The 22,656-nt window shown below is 37.2% G+C and overlaps 1 protein-coding gene across 2 annotated transcripts in view; it reads right to left on the reverse strand.

Moving 5' to 3' along the window:
- Positions 1 to 22,656, reverse strand: part of LOC103612263 (macrophage mannose receptor 1) — a 59,302-nt gene that overhangs the window by 26,241 nt on the left and 10,405 nt on the right. For both annotated transcript variants that reach the window (XM_017729204.1, XM_017729205.1), the window contains 8 exons: positions 22,371 to 22,532; positions 19,198 to 19,311; positions 16,633 to 16,779; positions 12,055 to 12,237; positions 8,176 to 8,333; positions 4,362 to 4,472; positions 2,875 to 2,990; positions 1,357 to 1,505 (listed from right to left, as the gene is read on the reverse strand). In XM_017729204.1, the coding sequence (XP_017584693.1) occupies positions 1,357 to 1,505; positions 2,875 to 2,990; positions 4,362 to 4,472; positions 8,176 to 8,333; positions 12,055 to 12,237; positions 16,633 to 16,779; positions 19,198 to 19,311; positions 22,371 to 22,532 (1,140 nt within the window). The remainder of the gene's footprint in view (positions 1 to 1,356; positions 1,506 to 2,874; positions 2,991 to 4,361; positions 4,473 to 8,175; positions 8,334 to 12,054; positions 12,238 to 16,632; positions 16,780 to 19,197; positions 19,312 to 22,370; positions 22,533 to 22,656) is intronic.

Consider the following 22,656-nt stretch of genomic DNA (forward strand, 5'->3'; position numbering starts at 1 on the left):
AAAGTCTTTTTACAGAGTCAAAAATGTTTCTAATGTTAGAGCAGGTCCCCAGGAGGACCACGAAAATCATCAGAAGGCTGGAACACTTCTCTTATGAAGAGAGGCTTAGGGAGTCGGGTTGTTCAGCCTGGAGAAGAGGACTCTAGGGAAACATTACAATGACTACTCAATATCTGAAGAGCTCTTATAAGATGACGAAAGACTTTTTACCAGAGCTTATAGTGACAGAACAAGGGATAACCATTTTAAAATGAAAGCAGGTAGATTCAGATTGGGCATAAGGAATGAATTTTTTTATTATGAAGGTGGTGAGTAACTGGAACAAGTTGCCTGGAGAAGTTGTAGATGCCTCATTCATGAAAGTTCTCAATGTCAGGTTGGACTAGATTTGAGCAACCTGGTCTAGCGGAAGGTGTCCGTGGCAGGGGGTGGGACTAGGTGATCTTTAAATATTTTTTCAACACAAAACATTCTGTGATTCTATTATTCTAATTTATGAAGAAAAAAGAAAGGCAAAAAAATCTCTAGTTCATCCACTCTGAGACACTGAATTATGCTTCACACCAAATCATCTGCGGTGGCTGACTCTAGCTAGATCATAACCTTAGATCCAACAAATTATCCCCTAAAACTGAAGATGTTGTTAGAACTAGTTTCTCAAAATTTTCTAATTTGTCTTACAGTTTTCGAAAACTAACTAGGTATATAGAAGCCTACTATTGGCTTTTACTGTGGTCTATGTAGCCTTATCACTTCACCTGACACACTCAAATCAGCAATTAGGCACTGAAATTAAACTGAATCAGAGGACCTCCTGAATGGCATACGCAACATACCAGAACTTTGAACACCAACAACCACCCCCTTTCTGATGTGATCATGTCAGAGATTAAATGACCTTCCATTCCTATATTTTGGCCCTCTGGTCTTACCTTACAACCCCATTTTCTCTAGGATGCAGAGATGCTTCATGCATGCTGTGATCCCACACACTCAGAACATGCAGTGAGCAAGCATGGTACAAGACATGGCTGAACAGGCAGGACTCACAAGGAGGGTGCACTACGCCTGCAGAGATTGCTCCTCCAGAGTAGTACAGACACAGACTTCCCCAGAACAGTTTCAAATCAGAAACTTGATCTCAATTAAAAGTTTCTTCCCAAACTCATACTAAAAACTCATTTCAGCACTAAGCAGGAACTTAGCAACCACGCTGGATTCTTGGGGAAAGCAGCCAGATGTATTTGAAAGCCATTGGCCATTATGTCATCAAGAGAGGGCTAAGGATAAAACTTCAAGCAGTGAGCAACTTTTTTTGGGCCCTGGACTCATTAAGCAGCGCAGAGTCATACCTACCAGGCATTTCAGAATTCCAGTGTGTAAATAAGACAGATTCACCATTAGTCCACTTGAACGTTCCCTTTTCTTCTACATCTGAAAGTCCAATCCAAAAGTATCTTTCTGTTCTCAGCCCAACCAGGCTAGTCAGATAGGCTTGTTCATATCTGTTCAAAAGAAATCAGTCATTAAATTAATAGTGTTAAATTTATGTTTAAAAGTTGTAAAAGGCTTGATATTTTCTCAGAATTACTGCCATACATTCTTGAAAGCATAGCTTGGATATATTTTCTTTAGCAAAGAATATAACAAAACCATTAAATAATAGATATTTTGTAAGCTTTGATACCAGAGTATTTCACTGTCTTCTCAGAGGGCCAGTGAATAAGGTGGCATAATCATGGACTGACAGGAAATTGGTGGCAAAGAAGAAACCTGACATGCCTTATGTTTTGTACCACTTTATTTTGTGAGTTTCTAGTACTCTTGTATTTTATTACTTCTTGCTTCAGACAAATCCAAAACTGTAAAAGGAATCTCGGCATTACTAAGAAAGTTACAAAAAGTAGAGGCTAAAGTAGTATGATACTAAATTATCAAACTAAGGAACACTGTAAATTAGATCCAATGATTAAGCAAGAAAAGTTATATTTAGCAAACAAACCTATATAGAGGTAAAGCCTGACATAGTTCATTGTGGTGTTTAAACAAACAGTTCTTAAGAAATCAGAGCAAATAAAAAAATTCTGCCTTTAACAAGGTGTAGCCTGAAGACCATATTAACGTTAAACCGTTTTTGTGGCAGCTGCAGTGCTATCTATGTTTAGAGAGATACCATTCGTGACAGCTGGAGCTTTCACATTATAACATATCTCTTTTGATTATATAGCAACAAATAAGAGATTGTGTAAAGCATTGAGTCATCAGCAAGCAAAATATTTTTTTCTTAAACCTTTTATTTTTCCAATTTCACATACATCATTATTTATTTTTTCCAATTTCACATACAGTAATGTGCACCACTTCTCCAGAAATTTAGCACACACTGAACCCTGGCTGAATTGTGACAGATTTTCAGGTACCAAGCACTTCACATCATTTTGATTTCTTACTTAATTTTTTTAGGTACCTCAATTCTAAGACCAGATGATTGAAAATTATATCCTCTTGCTCATTTGAACTACCTTTTGAAAGGAATTCAGAGCCATGTCTCTTCATGTAATACTCAAAATTGGATTCTGTATTCCTCACTCAAGTTAGCCACTACAATTAAGAAAGTAGAAGATATAGTTCTACTTTTTCTTTTATATAACCATCTATATCAATACTGATTTCACAGCCATGACCTACTTTCTGTATAAACCAGATTCCTGGATTTGAATATACATGTAAAAACTGTGAAAAGTTCTGTGTCTACAGATAGCTGTCCTCAGAAGCTAAATTTTGGCCCAGATCAGAGTCTCTATTTTGATATGCAGGTGCTGCTAGAAGTTCAATCCTCATTTGATCCCCTCAGACAAGTAGACATTTACATACCTGTCTTCAATAGTTGCTAAAAATGCCTGATGCCTTCCACAGGTTTGATTTGCTTGAGAAAATGTTACAAATGTATTTCCAATGAAGTAACAATAAAAACCATGTCTTTTCCAACCCTGTCAAAATAAATGTGAAGTGATAATATATGGGAAAGGGAAAGGGAAAGGGAAAGGGAAAGGAAAAGGGAAAGGGAAAGGGAAAGGGAAAGGGAAAGGGAAGCAACAAAACAGAAAACTGATTTATACCACTGTTACCTAACCACTAGATAAAGGAACAATGGAACTGAAAGTCAGGGCAGAAGCAGGCAGGATCAAATTTTTTTACAATTTTGTTTCATAAAACAATTTTTCATATCTATTGAATTTTTGATCAATGTATTCCAGTCACAAAGGGATGAGAGGCTTTTCTGTGCATCTTTTGTGCTCAGAACAGGATTACAACTAGCACATAGGATTCATGCAATCACAAGGATGGTCTTGAGAAGCAAATTTCAGCTTGAATTTTCAGAAAGGGAATGACACCTCAAACAAGTTTGTTTACCCTTAACTAACAATAACACTTTCTCCTGAAGTTTTATCGTTCAAATATTGTTTACTCAGGAACATGCTCTCAGAGAAGTTTGCTGTGACCAGCCACAGTTTACAAAAAATTTCTTCTGATGGTTTTTAATTTCTCACTTTTGCAAGACTTTTTTCCTACAAGCATGCACTTAGTTGTATAGGCTATGATAACATCCATAAGCATGAGAAACCCTTTATTTCCTCCAACAGTTGAACACTTTTTAGGATTCCAGGTACTCTTTTACAATTACTGGGAATAATCGCCAAAGACTTTCTCTGAAATTGTGTAAAGCAGACTTGGAAGAAAAGGAAATTTCTTCAAGGAAGACAAATACTCAATAAGATTTCCTATGACATAATAAATTACAGTAGTTTTTTGTAATTACTGGGTGTTATGTCATTAGAAGGCAAGCAAGTAAACAGTAGATCTTCTGGCAGTTCAGAAGGAGCACAATAGATGCATTTTACTTGGCCACTGGTAGTAAGTTGTTTAAAGTAGAGAGCACTGACAGCGACCACACCAAAGCCCTGAGAATAGTGTTTAGACAGGGATACCCTTCCTACTATGAACAATTTTGTAGAAAACTGTAGCCAGAGCTGAAGTGCAGCTGATGGTACAGGCAAACTCTTTAGGGAAGCTTGAGTGCCAATCAAGGATAAATGGTCTGCTGCAGGGTAACAGGTTTGAGATTTGGTTTAAGTTCTGGAAAAAGAAAGGGAGTATCAAGAGCCAAATGACAGTCATAGATTAGATTTACTCATATATAACACCTACCCCATCTGCCATAGAAATGAGAAGGCAAACTCTTCTGATTATGATGACACAGAACCTATTTGTCCTGTTTTTTTCTGTCACCTAGGTGACAGTTTCTCTTTTTTATCATTCTTAGCAGCCTACTCAGATCAGACAGATTTTTCTTCACTTACTCTCTGGCAGCCCATGTCAATTGTTTCTTCAGGAGGAGCATCTGACATAGGTTTCCTTTTACAGATGTAGCCAATCTTCTTTTCACAAGAATGGTCTGCCCAAAATCCATCCTGAATATACAAACAGAAACTCAATCAATCGGGATTTAATCTTCAAAAAAACTGGTTTATACTTCTAAGTATTTAATAACTTTTTGCTAGGCTTAAATGGAGCAAAACCTTCATCTAAGTTCAATACTTAATTCCAACCTCATTCCTACCTCACTTCTTCTGGAGTTGATTTACCATTGACTTACACTTTCTTTGATTATCTACCATTCTGAAAAGCAATCCCTTGAGGGTGACAGCAATACACCATCTTTACAAAGACTACTGATTTAATAATCATGTGGGAGGAAAGGGAGATATCATCTCTCCCCACAGAAATACAACTCTAACAGAAAAAAAACAACACCAAAATACTGCATTCCTTAGTTAATACTTATACAAAATTTTGAAGATGTAAGAAGTTCTTTGTCAAAGTCAGAATTAATATTCTTATTCCTCACACTGCAGATTCTCAGAAGAAGCAATGACATTCAGTGGAAGTCATACTGAAAGCAAGGAACATCACACTACATTCCCTAAATATTTTACATGTATTTTGGCTGAACAGATGAACTGTATTAGGAGAGGAAGGGAAATGTGTGTGCCTCTCACCTATGCCTTAAAGACTCCACCTTTATAACTGTAATTTCATAGTAGTTGATGGCAATTTCTTCTTTTTTTCCTTCTTTTTATTCTCCCTGTTGCCCCCTCCCAAATGTAAAATAATCGTCAGACACTTCTGCCACAGTATCCCAAGCTCTCAAGAGACTCAACAAACCTTGCTTCCAGCAAAAGCTCTCCCAAAGCTCAACACTTCTGCCTGCAACAACAAAACCTTGTATGTTCACCTGGTGCTTGTGTCTGTCCTGTGCTTACTGCAAGGCAAGTCCACTGGTGGCTGTTACACCATCCCTACCATGTCTTTCTCATTAGGTTGGTAGGCCCTTCAAATAATCACCCAAATCTCTGACCTTTGCAGACTGGAAGAAATCATCTTTGAAAGACCTTCAGACTTCTTCAACACAGGAAAACCTACTCTGAAGCTGTGTGTCTCTAGTTGCAGCAAGATCATTTGCTGCCTTTCCATAACTGCGTCTTCACTGGGAAATTCATGCAGTAATTTCTAGATACTTCTTACCATGTCTTATGAGCTGCCTTTTGAAAATATATCTCTGTTCTCTTGCTTTCTCATTAACTAAACCCAAACACTTCCTTGAGAAAGAAGGTGGTGTTACAGACAGGGCCAGGCTTTGTTCCATGAACATAACTGACGGATTCAGATGGCTTCAGCCAAGGACTGATCAACCCAAAAATATCAACAACGGAAACATAAGTGTACTTAGGTAGGTAAATGTCAACAAACTTAGAAGATCAACTATAGTTATGCATTGCTTGGTCAGCTGACAGCTGATTCCAAGAGCTGAGCTGGTACAACTTCCACGGAATTTCTTCAGCCAAAACCTACATCATGCTTTCTGTATTGCTTTTGGGCACTGATACAAGTGAAAGGATGACAGCTCTTCTAAAGGAGCAGAAAGGAAGAGCATGCTGCTACTTTTATTTATTTGTAGCTACAGCCATAATTATATCTATCTGTTGCTGTTGGAATTAAAAGAGCCTCTGAGGTTTTGATACATATTCAGTGCTGGAGGACCTCAAGATCCTTCTGTAGTGAATGACTCTGTGTTAGGTGAAGGAAAAGAAGGCTTGGACTAACAGAGAACAGAGTCCTCCCTTCCTAAAGTCAAGGACCAGCACCCTTAATGAGTATTTTCAGGTGGTTGTTGACCACAGTATTAAGCATGCCAGCTTGCCATGGGAAACTGCTTCTGAGCAATGGTCATAGGTTATCTGGCTGCACTGAGTGCTGCCGTTTTAGCATGGCATACAGCACATGACCAGTGGGCCCAAATCTTAATGCTTTGAGACCTTCATCATTGAATTAATTTCATTTTAATCCCCAACCAGATGTTGGATCCCTTTTAAAATCTGAGGTCATCTTCTGTCAACAGATTTGCCTCAACACATACACGCCACTGCATGTATCTGTAATTATTCTTGTCTCCTTATAAATGAACTGGTCGTGTGTCCCACTAGTTTGGTCTGAACTTCAAAATTTTAGTGACCATACAAAGTGAGAATGAGGGCATAACTAACAATTATTCCTATTTTTCTATCCATGTCTTCTCCCATGCCCGAGCAAGTTCTCTGGCTTTGACCAGTATAAAAGTTCTTGAAGCAAGTGCCATTTACATCCTTGAATGACTGACTCCCACCTCAGAGCGCTCAGCTTCTTTCCACTGTCTGACCCTATAACTCTGATAAGCAAAGCATCTACTACAACCTCAACCAGCACTGGCATAGCCACTGCACAGACAACAGAGCACAAAAATCCTCACATCCTTAAAAGATGGTTGGCTCAATTACCATGTGCACCATGGCATGCCTAACGTGGAAGAAATATACATTTACACTTCTCTCACCAGAGTATGCCCACTAATACAGCAGAGAAGATTTTTAATGATTTTTGTAACTATAAATGAGACTCCTCTATGTCCCCTGCTACTTCTTCCTGATGCAGGGCTGGCTCAGCCCTCTCCTGCTGCTCTCAATCTTTAAACTTGAGTGTTTCTGCACCAGAATGATGGTGACACATGAGCCAGCTGCATGCATATAGGCCATGGTTGCTGTTGATGACTGCACTGAAGCAAACAAGAAAACTAAACCTACTGGAGCCTGGCTGAAAGCTTGTGCTCCAAGTAGAGCTCAGTAGAGTGTTCAGGACATTGAGAAAAAAACCTTAGTTTTCCTCTTCAGTTTAGAAGTGCACTAACCAAAAGTGTAGCAAAAGTTCAACCATTAAGTTTTAATTTTGCAAAATAAGAAAATACCTTTGGTATGTGTACGTGCTTTTGTCCCTCCTGATATAATTGGCAAACTCTAAAGGCGGTGGTAAGTTCATTGGTTTTAATTATCACAAGAAGGAAAAATACAACATCAACACAGACTGATTTTTATGCCAGGTACTATCTCTTTTCCTGTAATACTCCTAGGTCACTGACCATTGACATATTCCAGAAGAACAGCCCTTTCTAAGCAGCCTTTAAACTGTAGGTGTACAGTCACTTAGGAAAGGCTTTCACTAATGCCCCTGCTAAATACTTTACTACTTTTCTCACAGCTCTTCACGTGCAGTGCAGACACAAGCCTAACAATTAAACCATCTAGATCCAAGATTTAGAACTTTGCTTAGAAAAATAAAACTAAGATTTCTGTTTTCTTCTAAAGAGAGTATTTCTCTCTAGCATCAATAAAAATTGCTAGTGCAATTTTTTAAGGTGAGTACCATATTCAGTCAAAATAGAAAAAAGCCAAACACATCCAAAATGTCTTTTTAGTTTCCTGAAGAAAACACTTACATGTTCATCTGCTTCCCGATGTAATTATAAGATTCTTTAAAGAAGTTCATGTGCACAAACTGAAATCCTGACATATGGATGCTGGGGGGCAGTTGCTACCACTTGTCTGCTTCTCAGTGAAATTTTCTAGCAACCTCAAACAGAGATCTTTCCTCAAAAAAGTTATTACTGACTTTAAAGTAGGCTGCTTCAAGCAGTAACATACCCATTTTTTTAAACTATTTTTTGTTATTTGCTCTTGCATAGGAAAAAGTTCAAATGATAAATGAAATTATAAGACAATTCAGTCAATAGCTATGTGACTTTACCTTTCCCTTCATAACGACACAGTCCTCTTGCCTGTTGTTTGCATGAGTGGGTTCTCCACGAAGCCACTTGGTGTAGCTGACAGGTGTTCCATCGCTCCATTCAAAATACATCTGAACCTTGAGGTCATTCAACCCAATCCACAGCTCATCAGATGGCTCTAAAACATACAATTAACAGTTCTTTCATATAATGTGAACTTTTGTCTTCGTGGAAAAGAAAAAATTTTATCCTCAGGAAGTTTAAAAGGCAGTCAGGAAATTAGGGCTCTCAGCTTCACAGAGGTCAGACTGACCATCACATATCTACTCCAGTCATCAGCAAAGGCCACCCACCAAAGTGGCAATAAAATAAGGGTGTTCATCATAGAAAACAACCAAAATACTCCCTTTGCCAAATTACATTGCAACACAACTAGGTTCATCTTTTTTTCCAACTCAAAACTCTTGTAACAAGATACAAATAAACACCTAAATAAAGTATTACCTCCCCTTTTCCTCCTAGTTTTAGTAAAATGAAGAAAGAAGTGTCCTATTTTCTAATGCTCAGACACTCAGTGATGTCTTTTAGAGCTGATAACCAGAGTACTTGCAAGTTTTCCCATTCTGTTGTTCCTATATTTTATTTCATTTCAGAGTAAAATGAAATACACATGGTTGTTGGATTTTTTTCACTTTTCAGTTAAAGGAGTTAGCTGCTGGCTTTTGGCTAGAGAAAACTGCAGGACTGATCAAGAAACTTCACGCTTTGTTTCTGAGAGGTTCATTTGCATGTGTTTAAATTCCTCCACTCTAACACACAACACTGTAATGTTCATATTTGGTTTTTCCTCTAAATAAACTATTTGAATAAGGAGGATTGAAAATTTAGGCATTTATAATCAGTCTGAATAGATAGAACTGATATTTTGACTTTGTTCAGTGCAACTGGCATTTTTTAAGATATCATTTCGTTATTTATTTCCAGTCTGTTATCCAGTATATACCATAGGCAGCAGGTACTTCCTTTTGTCCACAGCACTATGACTCACGCTGACCAACTGCATGCCCAGTCCATTCCTTGGATAGCTGTCTTTCCAAGAAAAACTACTTGGTTGCTAGACTTTCCTCATTATTAACATTTTTCATGAACAATAAGGAGACTATTTTTTAACAGTTTTTTCCTTTGCTTATAACCTTTTATTTCTAATCATCACGCTCAGAGTTTTTTTCCTGTTCAGCTGTCAAAGTTCTTGCATTCTTGCATAAGTCTTCTTCTAACACACTCTATCCAGACTGACCACAGTCAACCTGACAATGAAATCACCCATGGAAATTAAAAATATCAGCTTTTTGTGAGCCCCCACAAAAAGTCATCAGTTTCAGCAGCAGGTCTCTCAATGGTTCTTTTCTGATTCTGCCATCCCTAGCAACAGAACTGCCTATAAAAAAGATAAAAGTCATTGTCCTCAAGGAAATTCTTTCTGATTAACACATTTCCTAGATTCCACCATAAGCTAAAACTCTTCTGTGATATTTCTGCTATCTGCTAGTTCAGGAACTAGGGGCTTCCCATTCTGGCCAACCAAGATACTGCAAATATCACCCTCCTAGCTGGTGAATGACACTTGAATGACAGACAGTCACCTCTTTGTCCTTTCTCCTTCCCTCCCTCAAGTCTCCTGCCTTTATAACACCTAAGTGTGATCAGCCCTCATAACTCACCACCTCTCCCCCATGAAGAAGTGCTCAAACTCCCAGGCTCTCAGGCTCCCTTTTCAAACACACACCTTTACCCCTTCTTGCAGACTGTGCTTTAAGTTCAGAAGTCCCCCAAAATTACATTTCAGTACCCTTGTTTAAACTCTCCTCTGCCAACACAACTGAAAGCTGTTCCAATTCTACTGCCCATCGTACTCTCATTCCCTCCTTGCCCACTACCATCCATGCTCTCTAATTTATTTTTTGTTTAGTTACTTCTTAAAATCTTTCTTTCTGTGTTTACTGAGCACTTTGCACAGCAGAGGCATCATCCATGGCCAGAGCTTCTACTGCAGTGGGCTCACACCATGGTAATACAAACAATAAACAAAATTCTTTAACAAAATAACTACATCAAAGTCATCTAAATAAGCCACACAAATCTATGGAGTCTCTTCCTACATAACATTTTTTTCTTCAGTAGAAGAACTGTTACTTTTTTGCAATCATCTCTACAGATGTATGATTAAATACCAAGAGGGTTTTTTTCCAGCAATTTGTGAAGCAGCTTCCCATTCTCAGTCATGCACATTTGTGCCATATCACATGCTGGACTTCCGTGTAAACATCCAGAATGCACTTCTTTATTCTTCATGTTCCTCTCTAAAGTTCTCCTTTGTGGGTGATGCCAACAAAAGCTCAGCTACCATGACAATATTCATCTCATTGTACCCCTTCTTCCTTTGTTTTATCATGGGACTGTGAATTGTTTGGCACAAAGACAGACTTTTGTTCTTTCTGTACAGCAGTGTCCTGATGCAGACAAGATTTTCTAGGCACTGCAATACATGGTGTTCTCCTCTCAGTGGTGAACAAGGGTAATCTGATACAGTCATAAACTCTCGTAAAAGGTTTCTTTAGTTGTTCCTATATTACTTCTCTGAAAAGAATGCTTTCAAAATAGTCTGTTGCAGCTAGTTCACCATTTGTGAAAAGCCTGGTTTCCTTCAGGACTATTTGCTATTCAGAAACACTCACTTTTACAAAAACAGAACAGCACAGTCAGTTCAGGAAAGGTCTTTGGAAGAGGTATTAAACTATGAAATAACCTACTTCTCATATGTAAGGTGAAAATAGAACTACTTTCCTTTAGAACCTAACTTCTATCAAATGTCCTAATGTCTCATCAAGAGATTCCACCTTTCCTAAGGATACCTTTTGAAAGAGTAAAAGTTTCATGTTGTTCATGAACGAGCAACAAGTCACTCTTTCAGGAATGTGAAGAGAAGTGCAAGTTGCCATGAAGGTGTCTAGGATACAAAAATAAAACATATCAGCTGTTTTATGATTTCCACTCCAAGACTGCTTTTATGCTGCAGCTCAAAGTACATGGCTACACTTTCAGTGAAGGATAAACTAATTCACCTTTACCTGGCACTGAAAGCACACATAGGATCAGCCACTGCAAAGAAGCACACATAGGTGTGAACATGCTTCTCCCATCAAAAAGCAGTTAACTGTTCCTCCATGCAAAAGCAGGTTCATGTAAAGCAATAGCAACCATGAAATTGCCTCAGAGTCTGCATGGCTGCATTTTCTGAATGAACACATCTTCCATCTGTAGACTAACTTGCCTTGCAACAGCTCAGAAACCAAGCACCTAAGTACTGTATTTGATATGGGGCACATCTGAATCCATGTACTGGGACAGATAGATTCTGTTTCAGAAGAAACACAAGCAGCATGACTTGAAATGTAAGCACATGGCAGTGCCAATAATAGGACACAGATCTTCCCAAACTGTCTTGGACTAGCAGACTTTCCTTCTCTTCATTTATTTTTACAGATCAATTGAAAAATCCTTTTATCTTCTGGGAAAGTTTTAAATTGTTTTAACCTATATAAAAGGAGGCAGAAGCAGACCCTAAGAAATTGGAGTTTGGACATAATGCAATTTGCATCATTGACCACAGCTTTTTTGCAGCAGTAAAGTCTGTTTGGGTTTTGTGCTCCTATTCTGTGTTTTTTCTTCCTCTGATTTTTTTAATTTAAAATTTAACTCCTTCTGCACTCTGTGATCAGGGAAATTACTGTTTTTAAACAGTCTCCTCATTTTATTAGCAGGTAAGACATATTCAAAATACCTTCTTTACTCAGAATAAATATACGTGTATATATACGTTATTATGAAAAAATACTCACGGTACCCAAGTTGAGAAATAACAAAGCTGTATTCTTCAACATTATGGATGCTTGCCAGATCTCCATCCTCTTTTCTGCAAGATGTTAAGGCATCTTTCCATATTTTGGGGTCCCTATGAATTATGTAACAGTGACCAGCATATGACATCCATTGATCAGGACACCTAATAGGCACGTTCACCTCTGAAAAAAAAATTGCCACAAAGTTCCAGAATACTGTTCTTTACTAGAGACTAAACATCACATCAGAAAATATTCAAAAAAACATTAATCATGTATTTTCTTCACGAAGAACAACAGAGATGAAAAATACATAAAGGATAAAAGTCTGTGTGAATAATTGAAAGTTGAAATTTCCACATTGTTTTTAAGAACACTTCAGGTGCAAACAAGTGCTTGCAACTTGCGAAAAGACAATAAAACACTTTAAGTTTTGTCCTTTATATGCATGCATATTGACATACTAAAATGTAAGGTCTGCAGAGTGGTGCTTTATAATTTTTCTACACTGATGTCAGCACCTCTCTTTAATCCCCATGTTATATGTTAAGAATCTGACTTCACAATACATACTTATGAGAGTAACTATTTTTCCCCAAAACTTAGGCACTTTATGGATTAGCCCATCTGCTAGACTACGGAAAAAAATAACTGATTATATATAATCCCAAGAGAACCCAAATAAGACTACTGCTTTTAGGAATCCTTTTCAGAAGCTTAACTGATAAAATTATGCTGTTAAAATAAATGATTTATGCTTAAAACTTGCTTTTAGAAGCTCAGTAGAACAGCACCAGGATATTGCCAACAAACACAAAGCTGTACAGCAAACAATTCAGCCTTGGGAGGAGTGCTACCTGAACATATAATAAACAGAGTATTGCTGTTGAAGAAACAAATTAGGATTCTTGCAGCTCTTTATTTATAATGAGCAGATGGGTTTAGCAAACACCAATATATAGAGTAGAACAAGGACAGCAGGTTTTCAGAAATTCTGCTGGCAAAACCACTTCTGTGTGTCAGAAGGAGAAGAAATGTCTTTGTTTAACAGTGGGATGTATTCTGTAGGAATGTTTAAATAGGCACCCAAACTCATGACCAGTCAGGCCCATGTTGCAGGCACATATCCTGTTTCAACTGGAACATACTGATGATTAATAGATATATAGTGCCACAACTCACACTTCTGCTGGTTCAGGCCTGCCTCTGAAAAGTACTAGCATGTTCTCACAAAGTTCAAATAAAACTAAACCTTTTTTCCCCAGGACAAGGGGCTCAATACTTGGTCAGAGACCTCTCAATTCTGCCACAGGAGAGGAAGAACTGAAAAAGAGAGTGGAGGAAGCCCAGGAAAACAAACTGAATGTACGGGGTGATGTTGGGAGAAACAGGAGAGCACAGAGGTGAAAAATGCTTTTGTAGAAGTTGTCTGATGCTTCAGGCAGCCGCCTAATTTGTCCTATACCTGGTCTCAGCTCCGAGCATATGCATTTTACAGTGCTTTGCCATAAATCAGAGAGCACTCAACATACCCGTCTGCAAACTGCAAACACTGAATGGAACAGAAATCAACAGTTCAGGCAGGGCTGCAGAGAGAGTCACAAAGGTATTTATGTCTCAGTGAGTCCATGAGCATCTCTTTTTCAAGCTGATGGAGACTGTGACAATATTACTCACTGAACACTGAAGCAGCTATGGCAGGACAGGAAAACTTTTCCTTGTAGACCCAGTAACACCAGGGAACTTGTTGCAGGCCACAAAACAAAAAAAGCATTTGATGGTCTAGTTTCCTTGGTGTAAGCCTTATTGAATTTCATTGCTCGGGACTTCTTAGCACAAGAAACTCTTCGTTCTTCATTTCAACTACTCAGCAAAAATGAACCCTGTGCTTCCCCATTCTACTTTTAAAGAAAATACTAGACAACTCAAAGCCATCCAGTTTACTTTTTCATCCTAATGGAAACAAGTACTACTACTCCCTGGATATCATTTCACTTAAACAAAAAAAGCAATGCAAATTATCACAAATAAAAGGTAAAAGATGATATTGCATTAACGTGTAAAGAATATTATTCCAAATGTCAAGCTGATAAATTTATTGGCCTATAACTGTAGAATTGTTATTCCTCAAATAGAGAGCAAGTACTCTTGTAAAGTTAACTTTTTTATAAGCTTGACTTTCTGAAGTCTGAAAATCTCACAGTGGTTGACTTGGGTGTCTAAAAGGGTGAAAGCACTAGCTGAAGCCAGTCTCATGATTCAGACATGCAAATTTCTCTCTTAGACCCATCCTCTGTGGTCTGATAACGGAGAGAGACACAGCATCCCAGCAATAACAGTAAGAGAATTTATTTCCTCTAACTGAATATTTAAAGGAACATTTGGAAAGAGTACTTTAAGATCACTGCACTTTGTTGGCTTGGGATGAAATCTGCGTTGGCAATCACTTGGTGGAGGTAGACAGACAGCCTTTCCTTTCAACATTTTGAAGCTGAAATTAATACATTTCTATTAATCTACTTAGCTGTGTTACAGAACAAATTCTCTGTAGCCCTGAGACTCTACATCACTTTGATGTATAAAATGATGTGGCCCTCTGCTGGAAAAAATACTTTGTTACAAGAAATAGGAAACAAAACCTCAAAACAATCCTGCAGATGTTTGCTTTGTGAAAATCCATCTGTAATGAAAACAAACATTCTGTAAAGATCTTTCCCGACTGTTTTGAACACAAGCATGATTAAATTCTGTTGTAAAATGTTCCTCTGTCCCACATACTGTCCTGTTAGACAAAATTATAACTTCTAGGGTTAAAATTTCGAAGGCTTGTCTCTGTGTTTAATGTCAGGTGAACAACTACATGCATGTATGAATTTGCAAGTAATTTATTTCTTAACTCAGGAAAACATGATCTTCCACGAGTTTTCCCTTACACCTTTAGAAGCTGAGGGCACTTAACACCTTGCATGATTCCATGCTTACTCCTTTTATTACTTCCCCCCGTGGGACATTTTGGAAAATATTTTATGAAGTGAACCACTGCCAATTGCTGGTTTATCTGTTACAGTGTTTCCTCAGCAATTTCTGTTTAATTGAAAACTTCTGTCTCTTCCTTCAAATTACTGGTAAACTGGAGGGTGGAGGTGGGGGGTAGTAACAAAAGCCAAATGCAAAAGAAAGTAATGACCATTAGACACACTCCCCCACCCCAAAAAAACTGAATTTAAATCTAAATAATATAGCAGCCAGTATTAAACTGATACTGTATTTATAGGCATCAGTGTTTCAGAACTGATGTGTGAAACCTGAAAGCTGAGCAGCAGCTAGTTGAATAATCTAAAACAACCCATATATAAATGGAACTATTTGGGTATCACTGGTATAAAAATACTAACGAAACTTTACATCTTAAATTAAGAAGTGATTTAAACACACACTGAAGTCTTTCTCAGCTAAGGCAATGAATGTGCTTGATTTCAACACTGAGGAATTAATTAAATTCATTAATTAATATGTATTTTAATGTCTAATTAATGATACACCAGCTCATTCTTGTGGTTTTTTCTCTTAGCAATAAAGCAAAACAAATGAGGCAGAATCCTCTGTCTTAAGTGTTTTTAACAGGACTGATTCTATATTGACAAAAGCAGAAAAATTATTTAAAAACACCAACTGTTTTTTAAGCCAAGTATCAAACAATGATTTTTCAAAACATCTGTTTCGCAAGTAGTGATGCATATTAATAAATGAACTGGAAATCTAGTAATAGCTTAGTGTTCTGCTTCTAAAGCTACACAAAATAATATTTGTGGATTTAGGAGATACAGGTATGTCCTGGATAAAGAAAGGGACTTGGAAAGAACAGAAAGAAGGAGTGATGAAACAAAGGAATAAGTTACAATGTGTTTATAATATACAGATAATAAGGAAACAGGTCTAAAATCTTATCCCTGTTCTGTCTTATGTACATTAGGCAAGTTCCAGAATCACATTTCCTCTGAAAAAGTATCTATACACATCTAATTTAAATAATATAATAAAGAATTGTATATGCTTATTTATGTATACAAGTAAGTATTTCTATATTTCTATATAAATATTTCTATATTTATAGACATATAAATACATTAAAATATCTAATTCAAAATAATTTTTAGAAATTCCTCTAGCCCACTACTGACTTGCAATGACTCATAAGTACTAAAAATTACAGGAAGAAGAAGTGAATTCGTTTAATTGTGTACATGGGGCTTCAGAAAATTACATCATTTTAAAAACATTAAATTCATGTTTTATTATTTTATAATCAGAATCTGACAATTCTTCTTGGTTTTGGAAAAGAGAACACAGTTTTGCAATTTGGAACTCAGGACTATTGAAGACAGATTATTACACAGGAAATAGGGAGGCCAGAGCAAAAAGGAAGTACACACTGTTCACTTTTAGAGGGAATCTTGGACAAACCACAGTCTGCAGTGTCCTTTGCTTGGTTTTACCAAGTGCAATAACACCTATTCCAATTAAAGATAAAAATCACTGCTCATTTAGGATTTGTTGAGGGTATATTACCAAACCTACCTGTAGGAATAATGAAAGATTCTAAAGTAGCATTTCCTCGTTTACAAATATAGCCAAGTTTCTTATCACATTCCCAGTTCTCCCACTTAGCACCTTTGCTAGGATTTAATGCACCACAGATTTTTCCAGGTTCTGGAGAAGGATGGCCTAAAAAAAAAAAAAAAAAACAACAAAAATCCACCACCACAAACCTCAACAACAACAGTGTATAAGCACAACATGTGGTTACCCTCCCAGCTCTCACATTCTCTTCTGGTCCATGCTTCAACCATAAAATGCATTACCACACTGAAAGCTGTGGTACTCTACAGTCCTTTAGACTGAAGGGGGAAGTCCAGTCCCTTAAGAGATAATTTTTCCACAGAAGCCACAAGTCACAAATTCATAGTTTAACAGCCTCTTTACATGTTCAAAGTCTTGGTGAAAGGTATTAGAGTGCATATGTTTATTTTCTTTGGGATTTTTCCTCTTCTAAACAGAGAATGTCTAAGCTCCAGAGGACAGTCTTCAGGTAAAAAAACTGTTCAGTAAGCTAGTCAAATTCCATACTTGGTGTAAGAAAAATAATAAGTAATTATTTTGCTGATGTGAACTTCTTGCCTATTTGTCTAAACAATACGATGATATCAGGATATTTGGATATTCTTGGATATAGTTGATTAGCATTAGCACTAACAAAAACACCTAGAAGAAAAATAGAACCTATAGAACAGAAGAAATTTCTGCAATAAACCAGGTGAACTTCTCAAGATCTGACCTACTGTTATTAAACTTAGCATGTTTTTTCTGTAATTTCTGACCATATGTCACTATATTACATATAAGCATTGGTACTACACAGAATAAACATAACAAAAGAATATTTTTAGTGTCCAAGATTGTTCACTGAAATTTTCTTATATCATTATGATTTCATTACTTTAGATTAAATACAGTCTTATATTTTCAGTCACGTTCTCTCTTATTCCCATAGGAGAAATAGATATGCTAACTTCAAAAATATAATCTTAAATTGTTTTAATGCACAAAGAAGTTCAGCTGTTGGCAGCTAGAACTCAAAAATTTCTAAGCAAAATAATTTTTTTTAAACATTGATAACAGTTCCAATTTTTTTCTGTCATTTATTTAGGGCTAGTGAAATGGAAAAATATGAAGTTTCCACAAATTCCCTTCAAATGTACCAGTAGAAAAGCAGCCAGTTCTTGAACATCCAGTGTAATGGAGATGAGACAGAGGTAGGCTGACCAACATAAAGTCATGAAGGAGATAGCACAAATATAAAATATGTTATATGGACATAAGAGTAGAGTAAGAGTACCTTTGAATGAAATTAAGGAACATAATGAGTTAAAGATAAATGGAGCCCATTTTTGTTAGATCAAAACCCATCTAATTCTTTACAGTACAACTGAGAGTTGTCTGCAGTTTTAACAACCACGAACAGCTCCTCTGGCTGCTTTGGCTCCATCTCACAACTGTGTTTCCCCCACTCCTTCTTGCATCCAGATTCTCATCAGTGCACTCGGATGACAGATCTATAAATACCTTCACAGCAACTTGCAGTTCATCTGTTTGCCTGTGTGCTCACTCCACTGGAGAGCTGTTCATAAAGTAGTTCAATTCACTCTTCAGGGTTTACTACTTAAGAAGTTTGTCCACCTAAAACATGCTTTTGGGCTTATCTACACAAGGGAGGCCCTGGGTGATACGCTGGAGCATGCAGGTGTGGTTACTGGTCATTAAATACATCTGAAATTCTCAGTGAAGATAAAGAGCATTTACACTGCAGACATCTACTTTAAATCAGTCTCCAAAAGCTTCCTGAATAGCCAGTGCAAAGGAACAAGGCAAGGATCCTGAGAAAAGAGACCTTTACACAGGCACTCTGTATAGTCAACCAGAGATACAGCCCGTCACCATGTGCACAGATGGCATAGAAACAGGCTTTTTAATGATGGTACCAGAGCTCAACACTGCAGCTACAGCTGTCAAGTAGCTGGGCTTCCATCAAAATAGACTAGCCTCAAATGTTTGGTTTCATACGTGTTACTGTTGTAAGTAGGTTAATCCCAAACGAAAAAGAAAATCTATTCTTTAAACAAATAAAAAAAATTGAACAAAAAACAAATTGGAAAGGAATTTTAAAAAAAGGAAAAAGAAAAATAAAATAAAATTTTAAAAAACAAAACAGACAAACAAATCCACCCCCCACAAAAAAACACTGATCAGTCTAATCTCACAAATGAAGACATCTACAATACCTGATTTCTTCTGTACTCAGAAATAAAATAAACTAAGAAGATATGCAAATGAAGTGTCAACAGATGACTTAAAACTTTCCTATGGATTTTGAGGCTACCTTTTCCATTATGAATAACAAATTAAGCCCCATGTATATCCCTAGCATAAGGGCCATTACTCACAGTGTTTATAATCTCTATCAGAATCTTTCAACATCAAAACAAGCTCAATAATTGCAGGAGAATAGACTGCCAGAAAAGATATCTGTTACACAATGACCAAATTTTTGCCTTCTGAACTGAGTAGCAATGTATGTAACCTTACCTGGAACCCAGTTTAAGTACCGAAGAGGAGCACCACCAACCCATTGCCATCCACTGTTGAAATTCAAACTGTTAAGACCAAACCAGAGAGCTGAACTCAGTGTGCGAGTCAGACCTAGGTAACAGAGACACAGAGAGATATTGGAAGCCCACAGCAAGAGCAAGAACCTCCTAAAGACTTGAGGGTTGAATTCTAGTGGAGCCGTCTCCTTCTCCTTTTTCCTAGTAAAAGTTTTAACAATTTTTAATGTTCTAGTTAAGGTGGTTAAGCTAAACCTGCAAAACAGGTCATTGGTTAGTTACATACAGTTACATTGGTCAGTTTAGTTTTAGGTTTGGAGAATTTTATTACAACAGGGAACAAAATGACTCTGCTACCATTGATCACAAACACGAAACTTTTTTTTCAGAACTATAAAATATTAAATGGATAAAGTTGCAGAAAAGGTCACGAAACCAAAAATCAGTTTTCTAAAATGAAAGATATAGTTTTCCAGTGTGTATTTTCTCTTCCATAAAATTAACAAGTGTTAATTTCGCAGTGTAAAAAACCTGTTCTCATTTATCAAAATACACGAAAATTCAATCATTGCAAACATCATCTTTTTAACAGAATTACTTGTGCATTTTTCAGACTGATCTGATTTCAGTTTTTTAGCCAATGATAAGTCAGGCTTCTAAAAAACAATTCAAATTTATTCCTCTAGATCTGAAAAGCAATCAGAAATATGGTCCTACTGAACATTATTCATAGTCACTACTAATCAATTGTCTATCTGTGCCATTAGCATAAGGAATCACAGCTGGATGACTGATTTTTTAAATTTAAGCGCATTTCTGCATAGTTCACAGACAATCATTGTGCAATGTGTAACATTTGTTTCTGCTTCTACTGAAGGCATCATGCCAAGATGTTGCAATTTGTAGTTGTCTTTGACACCACAAGGATGGGCAGCACTTGAAGCATGGCAAAGTTAAAAGGAAAGGTAGTTAACTACTGGAAAGGACTGGACCCTCATACCTGGTTTTGCACCAACATGTTAACATGTTCTATTACTTCTTCTGGACAAACACGTTGAGGTTCTGAGAACTGAGCCTGACAGGAAATCCTGGTACTGCCAGTACAGTTGTATAATGAAAAACTGATCTTCACATGCATTTAGCAACCATATCTATTAGTTTGCAATTAAAACACATCAAGTGATAACTAACTTCTGTGTCAGTGACAGTTTGCTCCCTTGAGCGCTAATTTCAACAATAATTTTGTCACAGTCATTAAAAAAACAACCTATGTTTTGACCACATCTTAAAATTGAAAACAGAAATCTAGACAGAACAAATTGTTCATAGCATTAAAAATACATTTCTCATTTCTCTTAAGTGGAGAAATATGGATTTGATTGATAGACTACCAGATGGATAAGGAATTGGCTGGGTGTCTGCATCCAAAGAGTTACAGTCAGTGGCTTAGAAGCCAAATGGAAACCAGTAACAAGTGGCGTTTCTCTAGGGTCTATATTGAGACCAGTATTCTTAACATCTACGTCAGTCACATAGACAGTGGGATTGGGTGCACCCTCAGCAAGTCTACAGATGACACTCAGCTGAATGGTGTGTTTGACTCACTTGAGGGAAACAATGGCAACCAGAGGGCCTCTGACAGGCTTGAGGAGTAAGCCCGTATCAGCCACATGAAGTCCAACAAGGCCAAGCACCAGGTCGTGCCCCTGGATCATGGAAATTCACCGTATCAATATGGACTAGGGGATGAATGGATTGAGAGCAGCCCTGCAGAGAAGGAGTTTGGGGTGCTCATGAATGAAAAGCTGGACATGACCCAGTCACATGCACTCGCAGCCCAGAAAGCCAAATATGTCCTGGGCTGCATTCAAAGCAGTGTGGCCAGCAGGGCAAGGGAGGGGATTCTGACCCTCAAAACCCTGCTCTAGTGAGACCCACTTGGAGTTCTGCATTCAGCTCTGGGGTCCCCAGTACAAGAAAGCCATAGATCAAGTCCAGAGGAGGAAAGAAAAATCATCAGAGGGCTGGAACATCCCTCTTGTGAAGAATGGCTCAGAGAGCTGGGGTTGCTCAGCCTGGAGAGGAGAAGGCTCTGGGGAGACCTTGTCATGGCTTTTCAATAAATAAAAAGGACTTCTAAGAAATTTGGAGGAAGCCTTTTTACCAGGGCTTGTAGTGACAGGACAAGGGACAACAGTTTAAAAATGAAAGAGGGTAGATTTAGATTGGATACAATGAAGACATTTCTTACAATGTTGATGGTGAGGCCCTGGAACAGGTTGTCCCGAGAAACTGTTGATCCTCATCATTGAAGTGTTCAAGGTAAGGTTGATGGGACTTTGAGCAACCTAGTCTAATCCATGATAACCTATACCATGGCAGAGAGGTTGGACTAGATGATTTTTTAAATGCTCCTTCCAACCCAAACTATTCTCTAATTCTCTGATTCTATGAATTTAGAGAGTACAACATATAGCTTATAGCATAGAATATTTTATCATTCAGCTGATGTAACATATTCAAAATATTTTCTCATCTACTTAATAGATGAATTAGTGGACTATTTCATGTGTGTACACAGGCTGAGAAGGTAATAAAGAGGACTTTCTCAATGCAGAATGTAAATATATTCAAGTACAAATTTAAGAATTTTCTCATAGGAGAAGTTTGGAAACTCCTTCCAAAAACATTGAAGGAGATTGAAACTGAGACCATTTGTGAGTCATTTTGTTTATTAGTTCTTTTTCTTCTCATATTGTAGGATATACTGAAGATTCAATGGCTTTAGTGAAATAGGCAAAACTGCTGACTAATACACACTACAAAAAGAGTGCAAAAAGGATGCAATCTTGGTATCTACATCTTCAGTTTACAAACTATGTTGCATTTTTCTGCATTCCAATATTCATTCTTTGTTGCCTGCACTACTTAATTGTATATTTTATGTTACTCTTAACTTATGGCAATATTTAATCACGATAAAATAAATATTATCTGTCCTATACTTGCAGCTGAATCATTCAATATAACTATTTCAATTTACTAACTACCAGAATTGAACAAATATAAATCTTTAAGATGGAACATGCCATATTAGTGTCACTGTTGCAATAATATGCTTTTTTAAAAACATGATGGATAATATTAACCTACCTGTCAGGTATGTTTGTTCATGTAATTCTGTGATGCTTAATAACTCTGCCCTCTGCTGTTGACAGCTTTTTCTTGCCTGATGCCATTTCAAAGCTGTCTCAGAGTTTATCTGGTACTGGACATTTGTTAAAGGATCTGTGTTCCAGAAATCATTAGCAGTAACTGTAGAGAGAAAAGAAAATGCTGTAACTCATCATGAAACCAGATAAAATATAGAAAAAAAAATTGCATAGCAAAAGCGACAAAATGCCTGAACACTGCTATAGACAAATGGCTTGAAAGGAAT

The sequence above is a fragment of the Corvus brachyrhynchos genome, unplaced genomic scaffold (assembly GCF_000691975.1).
Source record: "Corvus brachyrhynchos isolate BGI_N302 unplaced genomic scaffold, ASM69197v1 scaffold142, whole genome shotgun sequence".
Classification (NCBI taxonomy): Eukaryota; Metazoa; Chordata; class Aves; order Passeriformes; family Corvidae; genus Corvus; species Corvus brachyrhynchos.